This window comes from Desmodus rotundus, chromosome 4, assembly GCF_022682495.2.
Source record: "Desmodus rotundus isolate HL8 chromosome 4, HLdesRot8A.1, whole genome shotgun sequence".
In the NCBI taxonomy this organism is placed as follows: domain Eukaryota; kingdom Metazoa; phylum Chordata; class Mammalia; order Chiroptera; family Phyllostomidae; genus Desmodus; species Desmodus rotundus.
The window spans coordinates 109,401,028-109,425,694 of NC_071390.1; the positions used below are offsets into that span (position 1 = coordinate 109,401,028).

The 24,667-nt window shown below is 37.6% G+C and overlaps 1 protein-coding gene across 1 annotated transcript in view; it reads left to right on the plus strand.

Annotated features, from left to right (window-relative positions):
- The window catches only part of USP6NL (USP6 N-terminal like), a 174,945-nt gene that overhangs the window by 16,002 nt on the left and 134,276 nt on the right, over positions 1–24,667 (plus strand). The window contains exon 2 of the mRNA XM_024580458.4: positions 13,518–13,604. Coding sequence (XP_024436226.2) covers positions 13,571–13,604 — 34 coding nt within the window. The 5' untranslated portion in view covers positions 13,518–13,570. The remainder of the gene's footprint in view (positions 1–13,517; positions 13,605–24,667) is intronic.

Consider the following 24,667-nt stretch of genomic DNA (forward strand, 5'->3'; position numbering starts at 1 on the left):
TTAGTTCTAGGTCCTTGCTTTTCATAACTCTGAATATTTTGTGTCAGTATTTTCTGGCCTGAGAAGTTTCTGTTGAGAAATCAACTGATAGTGTTATGGGAGCTCTCTTATAGGTAACTGTCTTTCTCTTGCTGCTTTTAATATTCTCTTTGTCTTTCACCTTTGGTGTGGGCCTGTTTGAGTCCATCTTATTTCGGAGACTCTGTGCTTCCTAAACTTCTGTGTTTTTCTTCCTTGCCCAGTTTAAGGAAGTCTTCAGTCATTATTTATTCAAATAGGTTCTCAATTCCTTGCTTTCTCTTCTTCTTGTGCCCCTATGATGTGAATGTTGTTACGCTTGCTGTTGTCCCAGAGATCCCTTAACCTATCCTCACTTTTTCTGGATTTTTTTCCCTGTTCTCACTGGGTGTTTTTTACTACCTTGCCTTCCAAGTCATTGATTTGATCCTCTGCTCTATCTAATCTGCTGTTGACTTTTCTCTCAATTTATTCATTTCAATTATTATATTCTTCATTTCTAACTAGTTCTTTTCTGTGGTTTCTGTATTCTTTTTTATTCTTACTGTCTCTTTGTTGAAGTTATCACAGAATTCATCTATTTTTCTTCTGCGTTCTTTAGCATCCTTGTAACATTTGTTTTGAAATCTGTATCTGGTAGATTTCATTTAGTTCTTTTCTGGAAATTTCTTCTGTTCTTTCATTTAATGCTATTTCTTTGTCTCCTCAATTTGGCTGCCTCTCTGTGTTTGTTTCTATTTATTAGGTAGATCTGCTTTTTCTTCCAATCTTGGTTGGATGGCCATATGTAGTAGGTGTCATGTGGGGCCCACTGGCACAGTCTCCTTGATCACCTGAGCTGGGTGCTACAGGAATAGCCTTTGTGTGGGTTATATGTAGCCTCCTGTTGTAGTTGAGCCTTGATTGCTGTTGGCATGCCTATGGGTGGGGTTGCCCTTCAGGTTGGCTGGGTTTGAGGATTGACCATGACCACAGTGTACAAGGGGCTGTTTGGAGGGTGATCCTACAAAGTAGAATTTGCCACAGCACGCTGTGGCCCCCTTTTGGGTGTGCCACTTGTTTAGCTAATCTGGTACTCTGTTGTAGTCTGAAGCTAGCCCCTGGTTTTGTTGATTCTGGGGCCTTTTGGGAGGGGCTCTGGTGCAGGTCAATGACAGTGCTACCTGTGACCAGTCCTGGGCTACCTGTTAGGAGCAACAAAGTGATTCAGGGTTGGTAGCAGCCTCTGCTGGGCCTGGGTACATGTGGGAGGGGCCAAGCTGCAAACTGAGACTGGCACCCATCATACTGGGCCTGCAAAAGGTCTGCAAGAGGCCCAAGGCCTTCTGTTGGCTGTCTATTAGACTAAGTCACTGGAAGGGCCTTGGCAGTAAGTGAGTTGCATGAGGCAGGTTTTCAGAGGGTCACCAGGGAGGTGTGTATGGTGTTCACCGGGTCATTATAGTTTCAATCTTGGCATCAATGCTGGGTCTGAGGCCATTTAGCAAAAGTCCCAGGGTTCACCAAAGCCAACTGTTATCACCTAGGAGCTGAGTACCTTTGCCATGGAGCAGGGTCTCAGGGAGTCATCAGGGTGTAGCTAGTGTAGCTCCCCAGGCTAATGCTATGTATAGGGAGGGAGTGCTTAACCCAGGAAAGATGGCACTCATGAGCCATATGGTAGAAAGACTCAACACAGGGATCTTAACTACTGTCCCTCCAGTCTTCCCCTCCAAGCCACGCAACTCAGTCTCTCCTTGTATGACTGGCACCCCTTGAGCCATTGTTCCTCCGTCAGAGCCCTGGGTGAGTGCCTGTGACTGAAAGTTTGTGTATTGGCCTTTTAAGAGGATGCCCGGGTTTCCAGTAGCCTTCTGTCTCCTCGGAGGTGGATAGACTCCCTGCTGATTTCACAGCCAGATATTATGTGGGCTCCTCCCCCTGGCACTGGTGCTCTGGGCTGGGGAGTCTGGCATGAGGCTGAGGTCTCTTGCTCCTCAGGAGTACCTCTGCAGCTGAGATATGCCTCCATATTATCAAGTGCCCCATCTGAGTGTGGGCCCAGCCTGTTTTGTGTCTCTGCCCCTCTCACCAGTCTGGATGCGATTTCATTTTTATATTTTTAGAGGACTTCTGTTCAGCTACTCTTCAGATGATTATCCATGTTAATTGTTCTATAGTTTAGTTTTAATTTTGATGTTGTCGTGGATGGAGGTGAGTATAGCTTCTACCTACTCCACCATCTTGGACCTTCTTACAGTTTTCTTACCACTCTTTCCCATATTTCAGACCTTGATTTTGGCATCATTTTTCATCTTTGTGAACTACAGTTTTGGAAGCATCCTTAATGAGGATCTGTTTGCAGTATGTTCTGTCCATTTGTTTCTGAAAATTTCTTTATGTTGTCCTTTTTCTTGAAAAAAAATGGTTTAGTTTAGTTGGGTACTTAATTATAGTTTAACAGTTATTTTCTCTTAGAAGTTTGAGGATGCTATTCTAGTATCTGTCTTCCATTGTTGCAGTAGATAAATCAACTTTCAAGTCTAATTGTTCTCTTATTAGCAACCTGCCTTTTGTTTGTGGTTGCTGTTAAGAACTCTTCATTATTGATATTTTGCAGTTTCACTAAGATGTCTCCAAGTGTCCATTTCCTTTTTATTTGTACTTGGAATTTACTGAACTTGAATCTGTATATTAGTATCTTTCATCAATTCAGGAAAATCCTCAGCTGTTTTTGCATATTGTTTTTCCCCCATTTGTCATGTTTTTGTTCTAAAACTCCAATTAGATGTTCATATTAGATATTTTAATCTATTTTAAATGTCCTTTAATCTTACTTTATATTTTTTCATGGTTGCATCTGGATAATTTCAGTCATATGATATAGTTTGTTGATTTTCTCTTTAACACTATCTAGTTTGCTGAATTTGGCCTTTGGGGTTTAATTTTAGTTATCCTATTTTTCATTTGATTCTTTTTCAGATCTGTTGCCTCTTTTTTGTTCATAGTTTCCATTTTATATTGTATTTTGAAACATTGCTGTTGTTTCTTTAAAAATATTTTTAATTAATCTACTTATTTCTGTTGAATTTTGAGTATTGTACATAGTTTATAAATTTGAGCTAATTTTTATTGTAACTTTATCTGTGGAAATTCTTATGAGACCTACATTAACACTGCTCTATCCCCCAGGGAATTGTGACACTGTTCTCTCCCAGAGGGAATTGTAAAATTGAGGACACTGTCAACCCAGGGCCACTTAATTTGTAGGCTCAAGATTTTCACAACATAAAAGTAGTTGGAATTTGAACTAGAAACCTGTGTGAAGGTTGGTTTGGTTACAGATTTCCAGGGAATATTCCCTTCCCCCTCTCCAAACACAAATAAACCTAGACTTTGGAGAATTTTTCTTATAGCTTCCCTTTAGGGTATATATTTTTTTGTTTATTTTTTTTTGTAGTTTATTTTATGTAGTTTATTTTTTTGTTGTTGAAGATCTAGTCCTTCAGGTGCCAGGCTTTATTGCTTATTTGTAGTCTGACTTCCCATATTTTATAGTATAAAGGTTTGGCTTTGTCCTATGAAAACTGTTAACACTGAAAGCTCTTCAGTATTGCCCAGTATTACAGAAAATTCTACTGGGCATTATTTAAGAGCTTTCAGTTTTATAATAAAGCAGCCAATAGCCGCATTTGAAATGTGGCTAGTGTGAGAAAGAAACTGAATTTAAAATTTTACATGACTTCAATTAATTTAAAATTAGATAGCTGCATGTATCTAGTGGCTACAGTATTGGACAGTGCAGCATGGTTATGGGAGATTGTCAAAAGTCTCTAGGGCCGTAGCTGGCATCATGGCTACTTACTCCACTCCCTGTGCTCCTATTTATTTATTTACGTCTTTGAGTTTTTTGTGAACTCTGCTATGCATTTTAAAGGACAATTCTTGTATTTTATAAGCATTTTTAGGTGCCATGTAACAAGAGGGTTCACAAGCCTTTTGGGCACAAAAATCTTGGAAACAGATCTCTGACAGCTTTAGGTTTAGTTGATGTTCTTTTCTTGAATGATTGATTAAATCGAAAAGTTCAGAATGCATCTTCTGGCCAAGATGGAGGTTTAGGTAGATACACTTTGCTTCCTTGCACAACCAAAAGAAGGAAACAACAAATTTAAAAACAAAAAATAACCAGAACTGCCAGAAGATCAAATGGTATGGAAGTCCGGCAACCAAGGAGTTAAAGAAACATTATCCAGACTGGTAGGAGGGGCAGAGACCAGCAGCTGGGGCAGAGAGGACTCATGGCAAGGTGGTGGATGGAGGACTGGAGCAGGCAAGGCAGCAGTTGGCAGACTGGGCAAGGCAGCGGCTGGCAGACTGGGCAGTCTCACATTTGCATGTGGATAAACCAGGAGGAACAACTGGGGAGGAAGGCAGACTACACAACCCAGGGTTCCAGCATGGGAAAAAAGGCGTCAAAACCTCTGACTGAAAAAACCTGTGGGGGATGTGGCAGTGGGAGAAACTCCCAGTCTCACAGTAGAGTTCATTGGAGAGACTCACAGGGTCCTAGAATGTGCACATCCCCCTGTCCCGCGCCCCCAGGAATCAGCACCAGAGGGGCCCAATTTGCTTGTGGGTAGCAGAGGAAGTGACTGGAAGCTGGCAGAGAACTGAGCAAGTGGCCTTGTTCCCTCTTGGACCTTTCCATCATATATAGTGCCACAGTGCAGCAATGTGGGTTGCCACACCCTGGTGAATACCTAAGACTCTGCCCCTTCCTTTGTAACAGGTGTGCCAAGACAAAAAAATATGACCCAAATGAAAGAACAGGTCAAAGCTCCAGAAAAAATACAAATAAGTGACAAAGAAATTGCCAACCTATCAGATGCACAGTTCAAAACACTGATAATCAGGATGCTCACAGAAATGCTTGAATATGGTCACAAAATAGAGGAAGAAGTGAAGGCTATACAAAGTGAAATAGAGGAAAATGTACAGGGAACCAACAGTGACAGGAAGGAAACTGGGACTCAAATTAACAATTTGGAGGAGAAGGAAGAAATAAGCATTAAACCAGAACAGAATGAAGAAATAAGAATTCAACAAAATGAGGAAAGGCCTAGGAACCCCCTGGACAACCTTAAATGTTCCAACATCCGAATCATAGAGGTACCAGAAAGAGAAGAGGAAGAGCAAGAAATTGAACACTTAAAGGAGAACTTCCCCAATCTGGCAAAGGAAATAGACTCCCAGGAAGTCCAGGAAGCTCAGAGAGTCCCAAAGAAGTTGGACCCAAGGAAGCACACACCAAGACACATCATAATTACATTACCCAAGATCAAAGATAAGGACAATCTTAAAATCAGTGAGAGAAAATGAGTTACCTCCAAAGGAGTACCTATAAGATGATCAATCAGCTGATTTCTCAAAAGAAACCTTGTAGGCGAAAAGGGGCTGGGAAGAAGTATTTGAAGTCATGAAAGGCAAGGACCTACATCCAAGATTACTCTATCCAGCAAAGCTCTCATTTACAATGGAAGGGCAGATAAAGTACTTCCCAGATAAGGTCAAGTTAAAGGAGTTCATCATCACCAAGCCCTTATTATACGAAATGTTAAAGGGACTTACCTAAGAAAAAGAAGATGATCAAAAATATGAGCAGTAAAATGATAAACTCACAAGTATCAACAACTGTGAACCTAAAAAAACAAAAACAGAAACAAAAACGAACTAAGCAAACAACTAAAACAGGAACAGAGTCACAGAAACAGAGGTCACATGGAGGGTTATCAGTGAGGAGGTGGAGGGGGGAGAATGGAAAAGGTACAGGGAATAAGAAGCATAAATGGTAGGTACAAAACAGACGGGGGAGGTTAAGAATAGTATAGGAAATGTAGAAGCCAAAGAAGTTATATGTACGACCCATGGACATGAACTAAGGTGGGGGAATGCTGGTGGGATGGGGGTTACAGGGCAGAGGGGAATAAAGGAGAGAAAAAAACGGGAGAAGTATAATAGCATAATCAATAAAATATATTTAAAAAATAAATTGAAAAATTCACAGTTGAGTGTTAGAATTGTTAACTGATTATAATGTTAAAAATTATGAAAAGTAATTATTTTGTCTTATTCTACAAAGAATTTAAGGATGTTTAAACATAAAAAGTATTAATTAAAATGTAGATATTCTTTGTAATCAATTTCTGTTACTTTAGGATTCACTTACTCTTTTGGAACCATAGGTAAACTTGATTTTTTTTTTTAATTTTTGTTTTTTCATTGTGGTAAAATATACATAAGATTGACCATTTTAACCATTTTTTGAAAGATTTTATTTATTTATTTTAGAGAGGGGAAGGGAGGGAAAAAGAGGGGGAGAGAAACATCAGTGTGTAGTTGAGCACACTGAACACTAGGGACCCAGCCGACAAACCAGGCATGTTCCCTGACCGGGAAATGGACTGGGAAACGAACCAGCAACCCTTTGGTTCACAGGCTGGCACTTAATCCACTGAGCCACACCAGCCAGGGCCCATTTTAACCATATTTAGGTGTACAGTTCAGTAACATTTAAGTATATTCACAGTGGTTTGCAACCATGACCATCTATCTACAGAAGTTTTCTCATCTTCCCCAACTGAAACTTTGTACCCATTAAATACTAACTCCCCATTCCCCCTCCCCAAGCCCCTGGCAACTACCATTCAGCTGTGTGTCCTTATAACTGACTTCTCTAGGTACTACATATGTGGAATCATAGAGTGTTTAAGTGGCTTATTTCACTTAGCTTCATGTCTTCAAGATTAAATTTGATTTTTAAAAAATTATAATTTGTGATTTTTTAAAAATTATAATTTGAGTAAAAAAAATGGAGACCACATCAGTTAGGGGAGATTTGGGTTCTTCATGTATTTTTTTTCCAGAGGAGAAATTATCACACGATGAAATAAGTTAATATTAATTTGGTCTCCTGAGAGAATGTTAGAAACAATAGAATATGATACCATGTGTTTTGGTTTATAATTCTATTAAACTTATTTTTTTTTAATTTAATTTTTTTAACCTCACCTGAGGACATATTTTCATTGCTTTGGAGAGAGTGGGAGTGAAAGAGAAAGGTGGGGGGGGAGAGAGAGAGTGAGAGAGAGAAGAGAGAGAGACATCAACCAATATAAGAGAGAAACATTGATTGATCGCCTTCTCTTTATGCACCCTGACCAGAGATCAAACCTGCAACCTGAATATGTGTCCTGACTGGGTATTGAACCCATGATCTTTTGATCTACTGAATGAAGCTCCGACCAACTGAGCCACACCAGCCAGGTCATTAAATTTAAGTTTTAAAATAATTAAAATTGGGCCCGTTGAATAGATTATCAGGTGTTATAAAAACCAGAAATTCTTCCCTGGGTGGGTAGCTCAGTTGGTTGGAGCATCACCCAGTACGCCAGAGTTGTGGGTTCAATTTCCGGTTGGGGCATATACAGGAATCTACCAGTGAATGTATAAATATGTGGAACAACAAATTGATGTTACACTCTCTCCCTCTCCCTCTCTCTCTTCCTCCCTCTTTTCCTCCCTTCCTTCTTGTCTCTGTCTAAAATCAATAAATTAAAAAATATGAAATTCTTTTAGATACTTCCAGAGGCCTTAATTGGTTAAAAGTGGCTGAAATTATTTTTAGGCTATTTTTAGTGCTGCAGCAATGAAAAGGTTATGGTAGCACTTGTTTCCCTTTTATCTAGACCCTGAGTTCCCTGTCAGTTTGGGTTATCCTTAGGCCTGTTGCAGCCTTACCATTCCTGCATATCAAGTTTTGTCACAAAAGTTGGAGGAGTCACTTGAAAAAATCTATATTAGAGTTATAAGAGAATAAGAATATGAGAATGAGAATAAAGAGCAATAGCTTAAGTTCCTGGAAAATGAGTTTAAAGGCCAGATTTTGCGGTAATACCCAAAAAATGCTTTCTATATGAATTTGTGGATAAGGTAAATTACTTTTTCCCTCTTGGATGGTGTGAAGAATAGCAAGTAAGATTTCTCTTTTTTCCTTGTTTGTCCAGTGGGAGGGAATAGCATTTGGGCAGAGAAAGGGAATGTGAAAATTTTCTTAGTGCCACTGAACTGCTTAGTTGCTTAAAAGAATTGGTAGACTACATACTTTGAAAGTAGATGGGAGAATCTATATTTCAAAGCCGTGGTTAGCATAAAAATTATTGAACAAGTGACCTTAGTTATAAAAAATTTAAAATGTTTCTAAGAATTACTCCATGACATTTTACATCAATTCCAACTTATGCATTGTCAAGTTTGTAAAGTACATTTATCACCTCAGATGGCAAGATTATAAATCCATTGTTTTTGGCTTACTAATTTTTTCCATTGAAGCACTTTATTTGTGCATATGTATTAAATCCCTAGAAAAAGAAGCCCAGGATTTTCCCTCCTGTGTGTTTCATCTTGCTTCTTCATGGTCCATGATGCCCACTGAGGTTGTCAGTGCAATGAAACCAAACTGCCAGGAAGGAAGCCGGTTCTTTTGCCATTTTTCTAGATCTTTTGAGTTGCACATAAAATCTGGGGCTGATAACTCCATACTTGTTCAGCCTGCCTGTGCAGTTCAAAATTTTCCCAGTTCTGTGGTCATCAATAATATCAAATTTGCCAATGTAACTTAACCATGCTTCATCATCACAGTTAGAAGCCAGATGATGACTTTGGAGCATGGCCGAATGAGAACCTGGTGTTTTCCTTTGTTTGCATTGTTGATACTCTTGAGAGTACTCAGGTGCACCATTATGGTGCAAAGAAAAGATGGCAGAAAGAGCTTGACTTTACTGTTTTTTAAAAACATTTTTTTAATGTTTTTAATTTTTATCCTTACCTGAGGACATTTAAAAATATTTTTATTTATTTATTTTTAGAGAGTGAGGAAGTGGGGGAGAAAGAGGGAGAAAACATTGAAATATGAGAGAAACATCAATTATTTGCTTCTTGAATGCCTCTAACTGGGAACTTGGCCCACAGCTCAGGAATGTGTCCTGATTGGGAATTGAACCAGTGACCTTTTGGTTTGCAGGATGACACGTAACCCACTGAGCCACACCAGTCAGGGCTTGAGTTACTATTTTTAGTGCTGAAAAAACTCTTGATATGTTAGGAACTTAATCCATGAATAAGTATTTATTTGGCAACTTATGAGAATTGGCAGGAGGGGCACACTATTTAGTACAAAGTGCTTTGAGTGACTTCAGTCAAGATGGTGGCATAGGTAAACATGGCTCACCTCCTTGCACAACCACATCAAAATCACAACTCAAATGTAGAACAACCATCACTCAGAACCATTAGAAATTGAGTTGAATGGGAGTCTGACAACTGTGGAATTAAAGAAACCACATTCATCCAGACTGGAAGGAGACCAGAGATGTGGAATGGGCTGGTTCCACATCTGTGTGTGACAGATAAAAGTTTGGAAGGGATATCTCAGAAACAAGGAGTCCTAGTTCCACGCCAGGCCACCTAGCCCAGGGTTCCAGTGCCAGGAAGATAAGTCCCCATGACTTCTGGCTGCAAAAAAGCAGCGGGGATTGAGTCAGTGGAAGAAAGTGCTGGAGTCCCCTTGAAGAACCAATATACAGACTTACTCAGACTCACTCCCTCCAAGTTCCAGCACTGTGGTAGCAGTTTGAAAGGCACCTATGGCATACGAGGGAGCAACTGAATTGTCTGGCATCAAGGCGGAAGCTGGGGGACAGCTTTCTCTCATACAGATAGGTGGGCAGAGGCCATTGTGCCTTTGCTGAGCCTTTCCCCAACAGAGCCACAGAGCTAGCAAGTGGGTGCCATGTCTGAGACTCCATCAACCTGGCTAACACCATTTGCCCCACCCTGGATTCCCCTGAGACTCTGTCCCACCCAAATTACAGGCCCACCCAAACTGTTAACCACTGACTTTTCTATATGAATTGCTGGTCTTGGTTCATGCTTCACAACTTCCTAAATCCTATCAAGCAACAGCCAGGGAGTCCCCATCCCCCATACCTCTTGCTAAGTGGCCCCAGGCCTGGCACTAGCAGCAGCCAGTCTAGATTCACAGCTTGGCTCTGCCTGGGAATGTCCAAGCCCAGCAAAATAGCAGGCATCTCAGATTGCTTTATAACTCAGGAAGGGTGGCCCAGGGCAGAACACAGGTGAGGGCTGACCTTGGCCTGCACCACCTGGGAAACCCCAGAGACTGCACACCCAGTGGACAGCTATAGACCATATCGGAGTACCACTGCCCTGCCCCTGTACAGCTGATCCTCCACAGAGGGCGGAGGTTGGTGGCCAGTGGTCACAACCACTACTTGGAGATGACTGGCCTGGGTAAATCCCTCCCATTGACCTGCCAACAGCAATCAAGTCTCAACTACCAAGAAGAAAGTGTACTCTGCCCACACGAAGGGCACTCCTTGAGTGCCTAGCTTGGGTAATGGGGGAGGCTGTGCCACTGGATTCTACAGGACACCTACTACATTAGGCCACACTACCAAGACACAGAGTCATAGCAGCTCTACCTAATACATAGAAACAAACACAGGGAGGCTGTCCAAACGAGGAGATGAACATGACCCAAGTGAAAGAACAGATCAAAACTCCAGAAAAAGAACTAAACACAATGGAAATAAGCAATCTATCAGATGCTGAGTTCAAAACACTGGTTATAAGGGAACTTAATGAGGGCCTCAGCAGCTTAAAAAAGATCCAGTCAGAAATGAAGGATACACTAGTTGAAATAAAGAACAATTTACAGGGAATCAATGGTAGAATGGATGAAGCCAAAAATCAAATCAATGATTTAGAACAGAAGGAAGCAAAAAACAACAATCAGAATAACAAGAAGGAAGAAGAATCCAGAACACAAGAGCAGTATAAATCAGCCTTTGAGACACCTTCAAGCATTCCACCATTGGCATCACAGGGGTGCCAAGAGGAGAAGAGAAAGAGCAAGAAATGGGAAACCTGTGTGGAAAAAAATGAAAGAAAACTTCCCTAATTTGGTGAAGGAAATAGTCATGCAAGCCCAGGATGCACAGAGAGCCCCACACAAGATGAATGCAGAGGCCCACTCCAAGACACATCATAATTAAAATGTCAAAGGTTAAAGATAAAGAGAGAATCTTAAAATCAGCAAGAGAAAAGCAGCTAGTTACTTAGAGGTGAGTTTTCATAGGACGCTAAACTGATTTCTCAAAAGAAACTTTGCAGGCTAGAAAGAAATGGCAATAACTATTCAAAGTAATGAAAAACAGGTACTTACAGCTAAGTAAGATTGCTCTACCCAGCAAAGATATCATTTAGAATCGAAGGGCAGATAAAGAGCTTCCCAGATGAGAAAACACTAAAGGAGTTCATCATCACCAAACCATTGTTATATGAAATGTTAAAAGGACTTGTTTAAGAAAAAGAATATCAAAACTATGAACAATAAGATGGCATAAATACCTATCAACAATTGAATCTATAAAACAAATTAAGCAAAAAAGAAGAACAGAGACAGAATCATGGATACGGAAAGCATTTTGATGGTTGCCAAATGGGAGGGGGGTGTTGGGGAGTGGGTGAAGAGGTGAGGGGATTAAGAAGTACAGAGAGGTAGTTATAGAACAGCTATGTGGATGTAAAGTACAGTGTAGGAAATGGAGTTGCCAAAGAACTTGTACGCATGACCCATGGACATGAACAATGGTGGGGGGGTTTCCTGAGGGAGTGGAGGGTGCTGGGTGGAGGGGGGAAAAGGGGAAAATACTGAGACAAGTGTAATAGAATAATCGATAAAATATAAAACCCAAAGTGCTTTGATGTTGCCATTTTGAATTTTTAAGTCTAAGAGAAAAAAATTCTAATCTATACATGAACTAAAAGGAAAGTCCCTGGGCAAAGAGATTAGACTAGACTGTTCAAGTGTAGGTAAATGAACTCCTGGGTCATCTGTGAACATTTCATTTGCTTTTTGTATTTGTCACATGGAATTGCCTTCTCATGTCATCATTCAGCATGCTGCAGAGTTAGCACGTTCAACCTTATAGTTCCTGGGAGGGCACACAAATCTAATAGACTCAGTGAGACACCGTCCAGAGGGTGTACTGATCCATTGAGAATCTTTCATCATGTATTCTAAAATTAACATGTAGATAATATATTTTAGATTTTTCATATAATTTCTCCTTTGGGGAGGGATAATTGAATTATTTGGAAATGAAAATCATTTAGTAGTATCTATTGCATAGATAAAGAAGAAAGGTTGTGGGATGGGGGTCAGGGGCTTAGGTGGAATCTCTCTGACTAAATGCCACTGCTAATTGCAGTATGTGAGCCATACTGTACATACAAAATTGTAAGTTTGTAAATTTATACTTCTCATGTATTTTACATCCATAAGTAAAGTATATAGATGGATCAAGCATTATTTCTTCAAAAATATTATCCTAACTTTAATATGTTTCAGAGGCAGAGGTCGTTAGTATTATTCTATATTCTTAATTGATTTAGAAAATGAAGTAACCATCATTTCTTGTGATTACAAGAAGTAGCTTATCAGTTTATGAACGAAGCTACACATTAGGTGTCACAAGTATAAATTTTGTATCTAATATGATCTTATATGTGGAATTTCATACATTAGATTTGGGGAAGTATTTATACATGTGCTGGTATATTTAAAAATAGCATTAGTATTGATTTATGCCTCATATAAAGATACATTAATCAAAAAAGGAGACATAAACTTTAGCAAAGGATTAAGTTTATATTTACACTAGTACAGAGTGATGCTTTATGTTGTACTCAAGTGAAAACCAAATACAAAATTTTGTATGTAGTATTTATAAATTATATTTAAGAAATACAGAAAAAAAATGCCTTGAAAAGAAATATGCCCCAAATGATTAGGTAGATGTAGTAGCATTATGTTGTGATAGAATTTTTTTGTACTTTACTGTTGTTTCCAATTTTTTTAAATAGATGAAACCATATTACATTTATAGTGAGGAAAATATCTATTTTTAGGGAAAATCTATAGCAATAACTTTGGTGATCTTTATTTGGTGGTATATATAAATCATTGATATGCAATTAAAATAAATTTAGCAGTGTGATATGCTATATCTACCCTAGCTGAGGTGCTTGCTTTCTGTGATTTATTTATTTGGTAATGTTGGAGGGAATACATTTTTGGTAACATAGGTTAATATTATACTTAGTGTTAAGACAAAGGATGCCTTAGTAAGTTTCAGTGTGGTAAATTACTTGATACATTTAATTTACTTTTGAGATAACTTCTACAGAAAAGGGAGATATGAATGGGATCATGATGTTCTAAAGATCGATTGCTAATTTTTTACATTTAGATGATACCAACGGGTTCTTTTAGAAAGAGAAAATTTTGAAATTAAATTATTTTCATCTCCTTTTAGAAAACTTAATTTTAAATACCTTTACAAAGTATGATTTCTTTCTCTTTGTTTTTTGATTAGGACATGTATTCCTCGAAGAAACCTTGGACAGCAGATTTTGGTTTAATATCTGAATGGGACAACATACAGAGACATTTCCAGTCATGAGTAAGTGTCCTCCCCCCCCCCCCCCCATTTCAGCAGTCTCAGGAGCATTTGGTGGTGTACTGAAAAAAAGAAAAAAACCATTACTGGACCTAGAATTATATCACTTCATCTAAGAGATTGGGTAATCTGTTTCAGCCCAGTACCGTGCACTTGTCTGTATTTAAACAAGGAGATACTTTTTGATAGTAGATTTATTCTAAGAAGTTAGATGTGGTAAGGAAATTGGTGTTATTAGCTTCTTGGCTGATTTATAGTTCTATTATCTAAAGTTTTCTATTGACTAGCTATTGGAAAGTGACTCATTAGAAATATGAGGAGGGAAAATTGCTGTTGACTTTAATCAGCAGATGTTTTGTTATGTGAAATTTGACCATTGAGTAACACGGGTCAATATTATGTTTAAGCAAAAATAAGGTTTTTTTTTTAAAGACAAAGTTTTCCTTATCAATGTCTTTGATGGAGCAAGGAACCAAGTCTACTTTATAGACTTACCAAATTTGATACAGATTTTATCTTCTCAGCTGTATATGTAATGTTCTCTGTCATTTCTATCCACTTCTGCTTATGAACTGAACTGGATTTTTTTTTTTAATTTTTATTGTTATTCAGTTACAGTTGTATGCCTTTTCTCCCCATCCCTCCACCCCACTGAACTGGATTTTGTGTTAACTTTGCTTTTACAGAGCGAGGGAAGAGTTAAGATTTTACCCTCTAATAGAGTTGTAACTCTATTGTAGCTTATATGTACTTTTAGAAAGTACAGCTTTTGTGATTATGAAGATTTTTGGATGGAATGAGCATTTTCTTATTGTAATAATATTAGGGAGTTTAAAGATTTTCACATATTCATACTGATTAGATTGGGTGGGACAAAAGTAAGTTTATAGTTGTTTGGAAAATAATATAATAACTAATAAATAATAATACAAGAATAAACTCTGTGTTTTGCATACTCACAACTGTAAACCTACTTTTGCTCCACCCTGTATTTACCTTGATATGACCAGGGTAACTTTTCTTATCAAAAATTTAAATAATTAGGCAATTGATAAATGAAAATGATGTTGTTGTTATGATGTTGTCTTTGAGTGCTTTCTACAAAGAATAATATTGCAGGAAGTAAGTCGTCTACAGGCTTTTCAGTGGTACACATTTTCAGTGTTGTACTTTGAATAAACAAGGATAGTTGCTAGATGAGTTAAAATACAGATTAAGAAAGAAGCAGCTTTCGTTATTTCAGCTCCATTCATATGCAGTTATGTGAGAATGTTTATCTAATGCCGTAGCTTGCTGGCGTGCTGCAAGAATTTTTAAAACATGCAGTACCTGACTATTAGGGGCACTGACCCCTTTTGCCTTAGATTGTTAAGTAAAGAAATGACAGCGGCCAACACAATAATAGTCATCTGGTGTGAGTGAATCAAAATTATACCTATCTTTTTGTCAGATTGGCAAAAATATATTTTTTGTTGTGCCACAGAATTTTAGCAGTTTATATGTGTCATGAGATGAAAAAGGTTGAAAGTTGCTGATCTAATGTAAAGTGACAACTATAGTAAGGGTGGTGATATGAGTTTGTAAAAACTAAGAGAAATGTCAAGACTTTTAACTTAAAAATGTTTACATTTTTGAAATTTAACTAAATTTTGTTTTACTCTGTTAACATCTCTGTTGTAGATGGTGAATTCTTTGAGGACAGGTACCACGTCTCTTTCCTTTTCGAGCCTGAGTGTCTGAGATTATTGTCTTGTGCACAGCTGCCCCTAAGAACTCAGAGCCCTGTGCGACCAAGACAGAGGGACGATAGCTTCTGAACCATTGTAATTTTTTATTTGTAAACTGGAATGGCTGTATTTCATTTGCAAGATTTTGAGTTGGTTCTTTTTTATATCCACCAGTTCTTTTCTCATCTCTGCTTGTTTTTATTTAAAAATTTTCTGGTTCTTTTGTTATTTTTTTATTTCATTGTGAATCTTTTACATGCTTATTTTAAAATCTTTTTTAGATCACTGGATTATTTTTAAATTTTGTGTCTGGTGCATTTATGTTGTTATTGTTGATAACAATATAATGATATTGTTGTACATTGTTGATGTTGTTGATGTTTTCTTAATGTTCTGTAATTTTGCAGGCACATTTTGATGGGAATTTTTTTCCTTTCCCTTATGTTTCTCTGTCTCTCTCTTTCTCTTTTTGTGATTTTCCCTGCTGGTTTAGCAGATTTACAGTTACTTCTTGGCTGGCTTTGGAGTTCCCAGATCAGAATCAGGTCTCGTGTTAGTGGATGACATCCGCAGCCCCATGGTGACGTAGGGGATATCACAGACTCAGTCACTGAGTCAGCTGGCCTTAGGTCAGCAGCTTCCTAAGCTGTAGCCTCAGTGCAATTAGCAGAACTCATTTTCAATCTAGTTTCCTAGTGAGGGAGGAGTTCCATCCTTGTCTCTGATCTTAACCAAAGAGTCTGGCTACTAACATCGTTTCACATGAAACCCTCAATATTTACAGTTACCCTATAGGATCAACTTCCTGCTGCCTTTTCCTGCTTTGGGGCCCAGAGCCTAGCAGACCTCCTGGCTTCAGCTTGGCTCACACTTTTTGTTCCCGTTTAGATTTATGATCCATAGAGATGTTTAACATGTTTTGGGGCATAGGTATGTTATTTTGGTGATTTGTTTTTATATTTTATTTGCAATTTCTTCATGTTTGTTGCCAAGACAGGGGTGCCACAAAGAATGAATGATGCCATTGGGAGTTTAACCACTGGCATTACAATAAAGCCCAAAGTCCTTACTTCACACATAAGATTAAAAAAAAAATCAGTTTCTGCTTAGTTCCCTAGTTCCTAGAATTCCTCTTTGTCATCCTTGTACCACTTCACTGGTTAGGTTAGTCCTATTGCACTTCCTCTCCATAGCGCTCTGCTTGCTTCATTCTGGTACCTATCATACTGTATTAAAACCACCTGCCTGTTCATTCTAATCTAATCTATAAATTTCTTGAGGGCACAGACTTTTATTTCTAGCGCTAAACACTATTTCTGGCGCTTAATGGTGCTCAATAAATAGTGCATAGATTTGGGTGTTCCTAAGTAATGCCCTTAGTGTGTAGTAGCTATTCCATGTGTTATTTTTAAGTGAAATTTGAACTGTTGCCCTTGGCAGGGGGTGGGGGTGGGGAGAGACAGAGAGAGAGACAGACAGACAGACGTCGATGTGTGAGAGAGAAGAGTGACACAGGATGAAGCATTCCAAGTAGGTGGAGCAATGTAAGAGAGGCACGAAGACCTGACTACACATAGGTGTTTCCAAGTAGTGAACAGTCGGAAGTGTAGAGAAAGGGAAGGCCAGGCCATATGCATTCCAGGAATGCCCGAAGTTTGGAATTTATCCTGTAGGGCTTAAGGAAGTATTTAAGGATTTCAATTAGGAAAGCACCTTAAGATTTCATTCTGGAAAAATTACTCTGACAAGTCAATGTTTTTGTAAGATATAAATTAAAAACATCAGTTACAAGCAGTGTTTGCCTTTTCTAGCTTTGTTCTTATTTTTCAACTCTTTTCAGGCTCCTTTTGAAATAGTCTTTGAGTTCCCTTTCTTGTTCTTGACAATTTGATGACTTTGCCTAGTGACAGACATCACCCTTGAGTCTAACCATGTAACCATCTCACCATGTAACCATTGCTGAGAGGATGTTGTGGTGGTTAGATTACGCTGCAGTTTCCAGGGAGTGGGAACTGGCTATATCAGAGTTCCTGTTTACAAAAAAATTATTGGAGAAGCAATACTTAAAAAATAGGAAGATACAGTCCTGGCCAGTATGGCCCATTTGGTTGGAGTGTTGTCTCTTAACTGAATGGTTGCAGGTTTGATCCCGGATTGGGTACGTGCAATTCCGGGTCTAGCTGAGCATGCCCCGTCTGGTCGTGTGTGATCCCCAGTCTGGGCACGTCTGGGAGCCAAGTGATGGATGCTTCTCTCTGGCATCGATGTTTTCTCTCTCTCCCTTCTTCTCTCCCCTCCTGTCTCTCTAAAAGCAATGAAAAGATGTCCTCAGCTGAGAATTAAAAAAAAGAAAAAGAAAAAGAAAAAGAAGAAAACATAGGAAGATACGTCATTAACATCCAGGTAGAATTTCCAAACCTAGATTTGGGTGATAATGATGCATAACTAAATTATTTTCAGCATTTCTCCAGAGAGTAGAAGAAAGGTTGGGTATTTGTACGTCTGAGTGAATTTATCTCTGCAGGATTTCCTAACTCTTCCCACGTCATGAACTCTGTAGGACATGCTTGTCGTTAGTTGTACAGCATGTGGGATAAACTTGTGGAAGCTGTCTGGGGCTTGGAGGTGACTGGCTCTGCCCCCTCAGGCCAGGCTGCCATTTGTGTCCAACTGCCCTAAAGCTGAGGGGATGAATCTCTGGCACACCCTGCAACACTAGTTGGAATTCCCCAACTACAAGGCCTGGAGAATTTGTTATGTTAAATGTGTTAAGGTGTTTTTACACAATGGAGCCATTGTGATTTTTTAAAAAAAAATCAGCCTTAGACCTGTTATAGGAACTTTGTACCTATATGTGCCTACAGGTTCCTGTATGTGTGGGGAACTTTGGGAAGAAAAAAAACCTACCCGAACTTTCTAGGTACCCAAACTCACTTTGTTAAAAGGAACTTGGATCCAAGTGATACCTTACTAAAAGTGTTTCTGCACTTAAGAAAGCCACTTAAAATGTTTGATTTGTGTTACAAAAGTGGAATCGTTACTCTCTTTCCCTTAAAATGTGATGTAAAAAATGTTAGCCATCAGAGCCTTTAGTCTCACTAGAAAATATTGATACACTTTTCAGGCTCAGTGCTGAGTGCATCCTGATGGAAAAAGCAATGTCTACATTTGTGGTTTCTTCTTAAGCCATTTTTTTTTCTTTGATTAATGTGTATCTTCTTAGCAGGTAAAATTCTGCCTCTGATGTCATGAAATTCTATCTCTTCTTCCCAACCAGTCCAACTTTATTCTTTCAGTAGGATCAATTCTTTATTTTGTGTTTTAAATTTCTGAATATCTGTTTTGAAAAAATACATATTATTTATTTTGGAACCATTTGAGACTAGGTTGCATTTACCATGCTTCTCCTCTACCCATTTTGTATGTCGGTATATAATTCTAAAGAACAGGATGTTCTCTTATGTAACTGTATTAAAACTATTAAGTAGATAAGTTATGTTTAGCTAGTCTACAGTTCTTTTTCCCTGTTGACAGTTTCCCCAATAATGTCATTTAGAGCAGTTTTGCCCCTCCAGGACAGGATTCAGCTGAGTGTTATTCACACATTGCATTTAGTTATCAAGGTTTTTGAATCTCCTCTAATCTGGAATAGTTCCTCAGATGTTTTTTAATCTTTCATGATATGGTGTTTTTGAAGAACTAGTATTTTATTGTCTGAGGGTTCCCCTAGTGAGATTTGTCCCACCATGTGTGACTGGTTTGGGGGGCATTCCTTTGGGAAATTCACCTGGAAAAGGAAGGAAGACTGCATAGCCATCTCTAGATTTCCTTCCTGCTTAATCTTTTAACAAAAAAGTTTCCTACTTCATCTTTACTTGAAATAGGATTCAAACTTCTTGAATAAGAACAGGATTTCTGGTTCTGCTTTACTAGTTTCTGTCTTGCTTTTATTGCAAAGGCTTGAGAAAAATGGCAGTGAAATACAGACTATGAGATGACCTTGAAAGTAGACATTTGGCTTTTATCAAGAGAAATTCCTTTTTTGCTGTTTCTATTTTGGATTATGTTGACAAAATCTCAAGATGTTGTTAAATAAATAATATCAAGGTATAAGGTATAGCACTATTGAATTGTTTTGTAACAGTAAACCAGCTGTAGCTCTTCATATATAAACTGAGATTGCTTTACTAAAGATTAGCCTTTTTCATTATGTGGTGCCTCCTTGTCTTTGTTCTCATAAATTTTCTTTAGCTAAAAAATAGAAGAAATGAACATATCAAGATTCTGATTCTCATTAAGTTTTAGAGATTTATGAGTTATATTAGGTCTTAATGTGAAACGTCAGGATACTTAACATCCATAGTTATAGCTTTTAAAAGTTTAGTAATTGCAAGGTGTATTGAAAACTAGAAAATTAATTTGGAATATTATGCAAAGTATAAGAGATTGAAATACTGGGTTTTTTTAGACAAGTTTGAGGCACATGCTGTAAATTTATTTCTTAAAACATTTTAAGAGTGATGCTTGAGTCTGATTTTAAAACAACTTTAAAGGAAGAGATATGATTTTGAATAAATAATAATTATATTTTTATTTCTTACTAACAGATATTTAATGAGCACCTCTATGTTTACTGCTACTGTATTGGTCTTTGGGAATATAGGCAAAAACAAGACAGACATAACTCTTGACCTCATAGAGCATATAACTAGTGGGAAACACAGATGCTGACAAGTAGTGTGCTATTATTAATACAAAAAGGGAAATGCAGAAGTTTGCAGGAGCAAAGGAACTGACCTGCAAGGAGGGCAAAAAGACCACCAGTAGGACATCATATTTCAGTTGAGTCCTGGCTAAGTGAAAATGAAGAGGGAGAGGGTTTTAAGCAGGGGAATAAAATGTGTAAAGTCCTTAAGTTGACAGGTTGATATTAAGAAATTAAGGAAAATTCAGCATTGATTGAAGTAGGTGGTTGGAGGAGATTAAGTTCTTCATTTTGGCTTAGTTTAATACTCTGCTGTTGCCTTCATTTTATACTTAATTTTACCTAATCTTATGTAAACTAATATGTTCTCTTCATCTTCCCCAATCTACCTCCCTTTTGTTTAAAAGTATAACAATAACATTAAAATAAACACATTCGGAAATGGGGGGAAAAACTCATTGTAACCCCACTATATTGAAGGAACCATTTGCTTTTTTTGTGTATAACCCTCTGGTATTGCCCAGATAATATATATTTTATATAATAAAATTCATAGTTTATATGCAATTTTATATTTGGATTTATAACATTGAATTGTCTTAGGCAGTTATATTTCTGTAACTGTTTTTCATAATTACAATTCATGATTATCATATTCCTTAAAGGTAATGATGAATCATTTCCCTATATTTTGGTTATTTAGGATGGTTCGATTTTTAAAAAATATTTGCAGAAACGCCCTGGCTGGTATGGCTCTGGAATGAGTGTGGGCCTGCGAACCAAAGGGTTGCTGGTTTGATTCCCAGTCAGGACACATGCCTGGGTTGTGGGCCAGGACCCCAGTAGGGGGCGTGGAAGAGGCAACCACACATCGATGTTTCTCTCCCATTCTTTCTCCCTCCCTTTCCCTCTCTAAAAGTGAATAAGTAAAATCTTTTAAAATGTGTATTTGCAGAATGAATATCACTGGTTAATTTTCCCTTTTTCTTGAAAGACAAAAAACAAGTGCAGAATTAATCTTAGGCTAAGTTTATAGTATGGAAATGTTTTTGCCTATGTATTCCTGTCTTTCTTTGGGGTTTTTTTGAAGATTTTATTTATTTATTTGTTTGTTTGTTTGTTTTTAGAGAGAGGGGAAGGGAGGGAGAGAAATATTGATGTGTGAGAGATACATCGATTAGTTGCCTTTCGCATACCCCCTACTAGGGACCTGGCCTGCAACCCAGGCATGTGCCCTGACTAGGAATTGAACCAGCAACCTTTCAGTTGGCAGGGTGGTGTTCAATCCACTGAGCCACACCAGCCAGGTTCTGTCTTTCTTAAAAGACAGTAGAGGGGGTGTGAGCGTGGGTCCTAGAAGCAATCCCCTTCAGATACTGAGGGACAACTGAGTTAAATTTGGGGGCAGTCCAAAGTTAATACATGTGGATTTTTAACTGTGTGGGGATCAGCTCCTCTAACTCCCATGTTGTTTTAGGGTCAACTGTACTATGTTTGGCCTTTAATTCACACTAATTTTCCATTTAAGGGTACATTCTCCTGTCATCCTATACTTACTTGGAGGAGTCATGTCAACTATAACTCAGTAATTAATTTTGTATATGTTTAATGTCAGTTGCTCTTGGTAGAATGGGAGGAGGTTAATCATCCCTGTAATAACTTCCAACTGTCACTGTACCTATTAGGTTCCTACTAGGCATTTTACTACTACTAAGTGCTTAATACATTTTGTATGGATGAACACAATTTTATTGCCTTAAAATGCACTTATGGTTTGCAGTGAATACATTAAGAATTTCTTGATATTGTGAAGATACATTGAGATAATATATTTTTATTTCTCACGTCTGTGAAGCATATTTTGCACATATTTAAAACAGTTTCCACTGAGCTACAGAGTTGAGAGGTTTATCGGTTGCTTTTTATAAATAAAATGAATTGCTCTTTGGTAAAGTATTTTTAAAAACAGGTTTTAAAAGAACTGCTAACCTAATTACATTAATACATGTATTTTTGTTCATAAATAGTTACTATCATCTAACATGCTTTCAGATTATGTGAAAGAAGGATAATGTTGTCATCCATAAACACATATTTTGTGGTTCTTTCCATATCCTACTATTTCAGGACATTGTGAGGGTAGTGATTAGATTTTGACATTGTTTTATTTATCTATTTTTAATAGTTTATTTTTTAATTATATTTATTCCATTACCATTTATCCCTCTTAAACCCTCTTCTACCACCCCTCGCAATCACCACATTGTTGTTCATATCCATGAACCCTTTTTCTTTTTTCTTGATCCCCACCCCCTACCAGAGCTATCAGTCTGCTCTCTGTCTATGAATCTGTCTCTAATTTGCTTATTAGTTCAGTTTGTTCATTAGATTATACATATGAGTGAAATCATATGGTATTTGCTTTCTCTGACCGGCTTATTTCATTTAGCATAATGTTCTCCAGGTATATCCATACTGTTGCAAAGGGTAAAATTTTCTTCTTTTTTATGGTTGAGTAGTATTCCATTGTGTAAATGTACCGTAGTTGTTTTATCCACTCATCTACTGTTGGACTCTTGGGCTGCTTCCAAATCTTGGCTGTTGTAAATAACACTGCAATGGACATAAGGGTGCTTACATTCTTTCAACTGAATGTTGCGATTTCTTTGGATAAATTTCAAGAAGTGGAATCACTGGGTCATAAGATGGTTCCACTTTTAATTTCTTGAGGAAATTACATGCTGTTTTCCACAGTGGCTGTACCAGTCTGCATTCTCACCAACAGTGCACTAGGGTTCCCTTTTCTCCACATCTTTGCCAGCACTTGTTTGTTGATTTATTGATGATAACTATTCTGACTGGTGTGAGATAATATTTCATTGTAGTTTTAATTTGTATTTCTCTGATGATTAGTGACATTGAGCATCTTTTCATTATCTATTGGCCATCTCCATGTCCTCTTTGGAGAAGTGTCTATTCAGGTCCCTTGCCCATTTTTTAATAGGATTGTTTGTTTTTTAGTGTTGAGTTTTATAAGTTCTTCATAAATTTTGGATATTAACCCCTTATCAAATGTATTATTGATGAATATATGTTCTTTCACTCAGTAGATTGTCTTTTCACTTTGTCGATGGTTTACTTTGTTGTGTAAAACCTTTTTAGTCTGTTGTCCCATTTGCTTATTTTTTCTTTTGTTTCCCTTGCTTGAAGAGATATATCAGCTAATTCTTCCTATCAGATAAAAATATTTCTACGAGCAATATGCGAGATTTTATTGCCTATGCTTTCTTCTAGGATTTTTATGGTTTCAAATCTAATACTTAAGTCTTTAATCCATTTTGAATTTATTCTTGTGTGTAGTATAAGATGTTCTAGTTTCATTTTTCTGCATGTATCTGTCCAATTTTCCCAGCACCATTTGTTGAATAAACCGTCTTTAACCCATTGTCTGTGCTTGCTTCCTCTGTCAAATATTAATTGACTACAAAGGTGTAGGTTTATTTCTGGGCTCTCTGTTCTGTTCTATTGATCTACATGTCTGTTTTTATGCCAGTCCCGGGCTGTTTTGTTTACTATGGCCTTAGTAATATGAAACGATACTTATGATGGTATCGTTTCATATTAGATAGCATGATTCCTCTAACTTTGTTCTTTTTTCTCAAAATCACTGTTGCTATTTGGGGTCTTTTGTGGTTCTACATAAACTTTTGAAATATTTATCCTAGTTGTACGAAATATGTGATTGGTATGTTGAAAGAATTGCATTGAAGTTATGGATTGCTTTAGGTAGTATGGACATTTTAATGATGCTAATTCTTCCTATCCATGAACATGGTATGTGCTTCCATTTATTTGTATCTTCCTCGTTTTCTTCTTCAGTGTCATATAATTTTCCAGGTAAAGTCTTTTACATCCTTGGTTAAATTTATTCCCAAGTATTTTATTGTTTTTAAAGCAATTGTGAGTGGAATTGTTTTCTTAATTTCCCTTTCTGATAGTTCATTATTGGCATATAAAAATGCAACTGATTTCTGGATATTAATTTTGTATCCTACTTTACTGAATTCATTTATCAGTTCTGGTAGTTTCTGGGTGGAATCTTTAAGGTTATTTATGTGCAGTATCATGTCATTTACAAATAACGACAGTTTTACACTCTTTCCCAATTTGGATGCCTTTTATTTCTTCTTTTGTCTGAGTGCTGTGGCTAGGACTTCCAGTACTATGTTGAGTAAGAGAGGTGAAAGCGGACATCTCTGTCTGTTCCCAATCTTAAGGGGAATGCTTGTAGTTTTGGCCCATTGAGTATGATGCTGGCAGTGGGTTCGTCCTATGTGGCCTTTTATTATGATTAGGTATGTTCCCTCTATTTCCACTTTGCTGAGAGTTTTTTTTTTAAAATCATAAATGGGTGCTGGACTTTAACAAATGCTTTTCTGCATATATATTGATATGATCATACAGTTTTTATCTGTCATTTTGTTTATATGGTGTATCACATTTATTGATGTGTGGATATTATACCAACCTTGCCTCCCTGGAGTAAATCTAACTTGATCATGGTGTATGACCTTTTTGCTGCATTGCTCGTATTTGGTTTGTTAATATTTTGTCGAGGATTTTAGCATCTATAT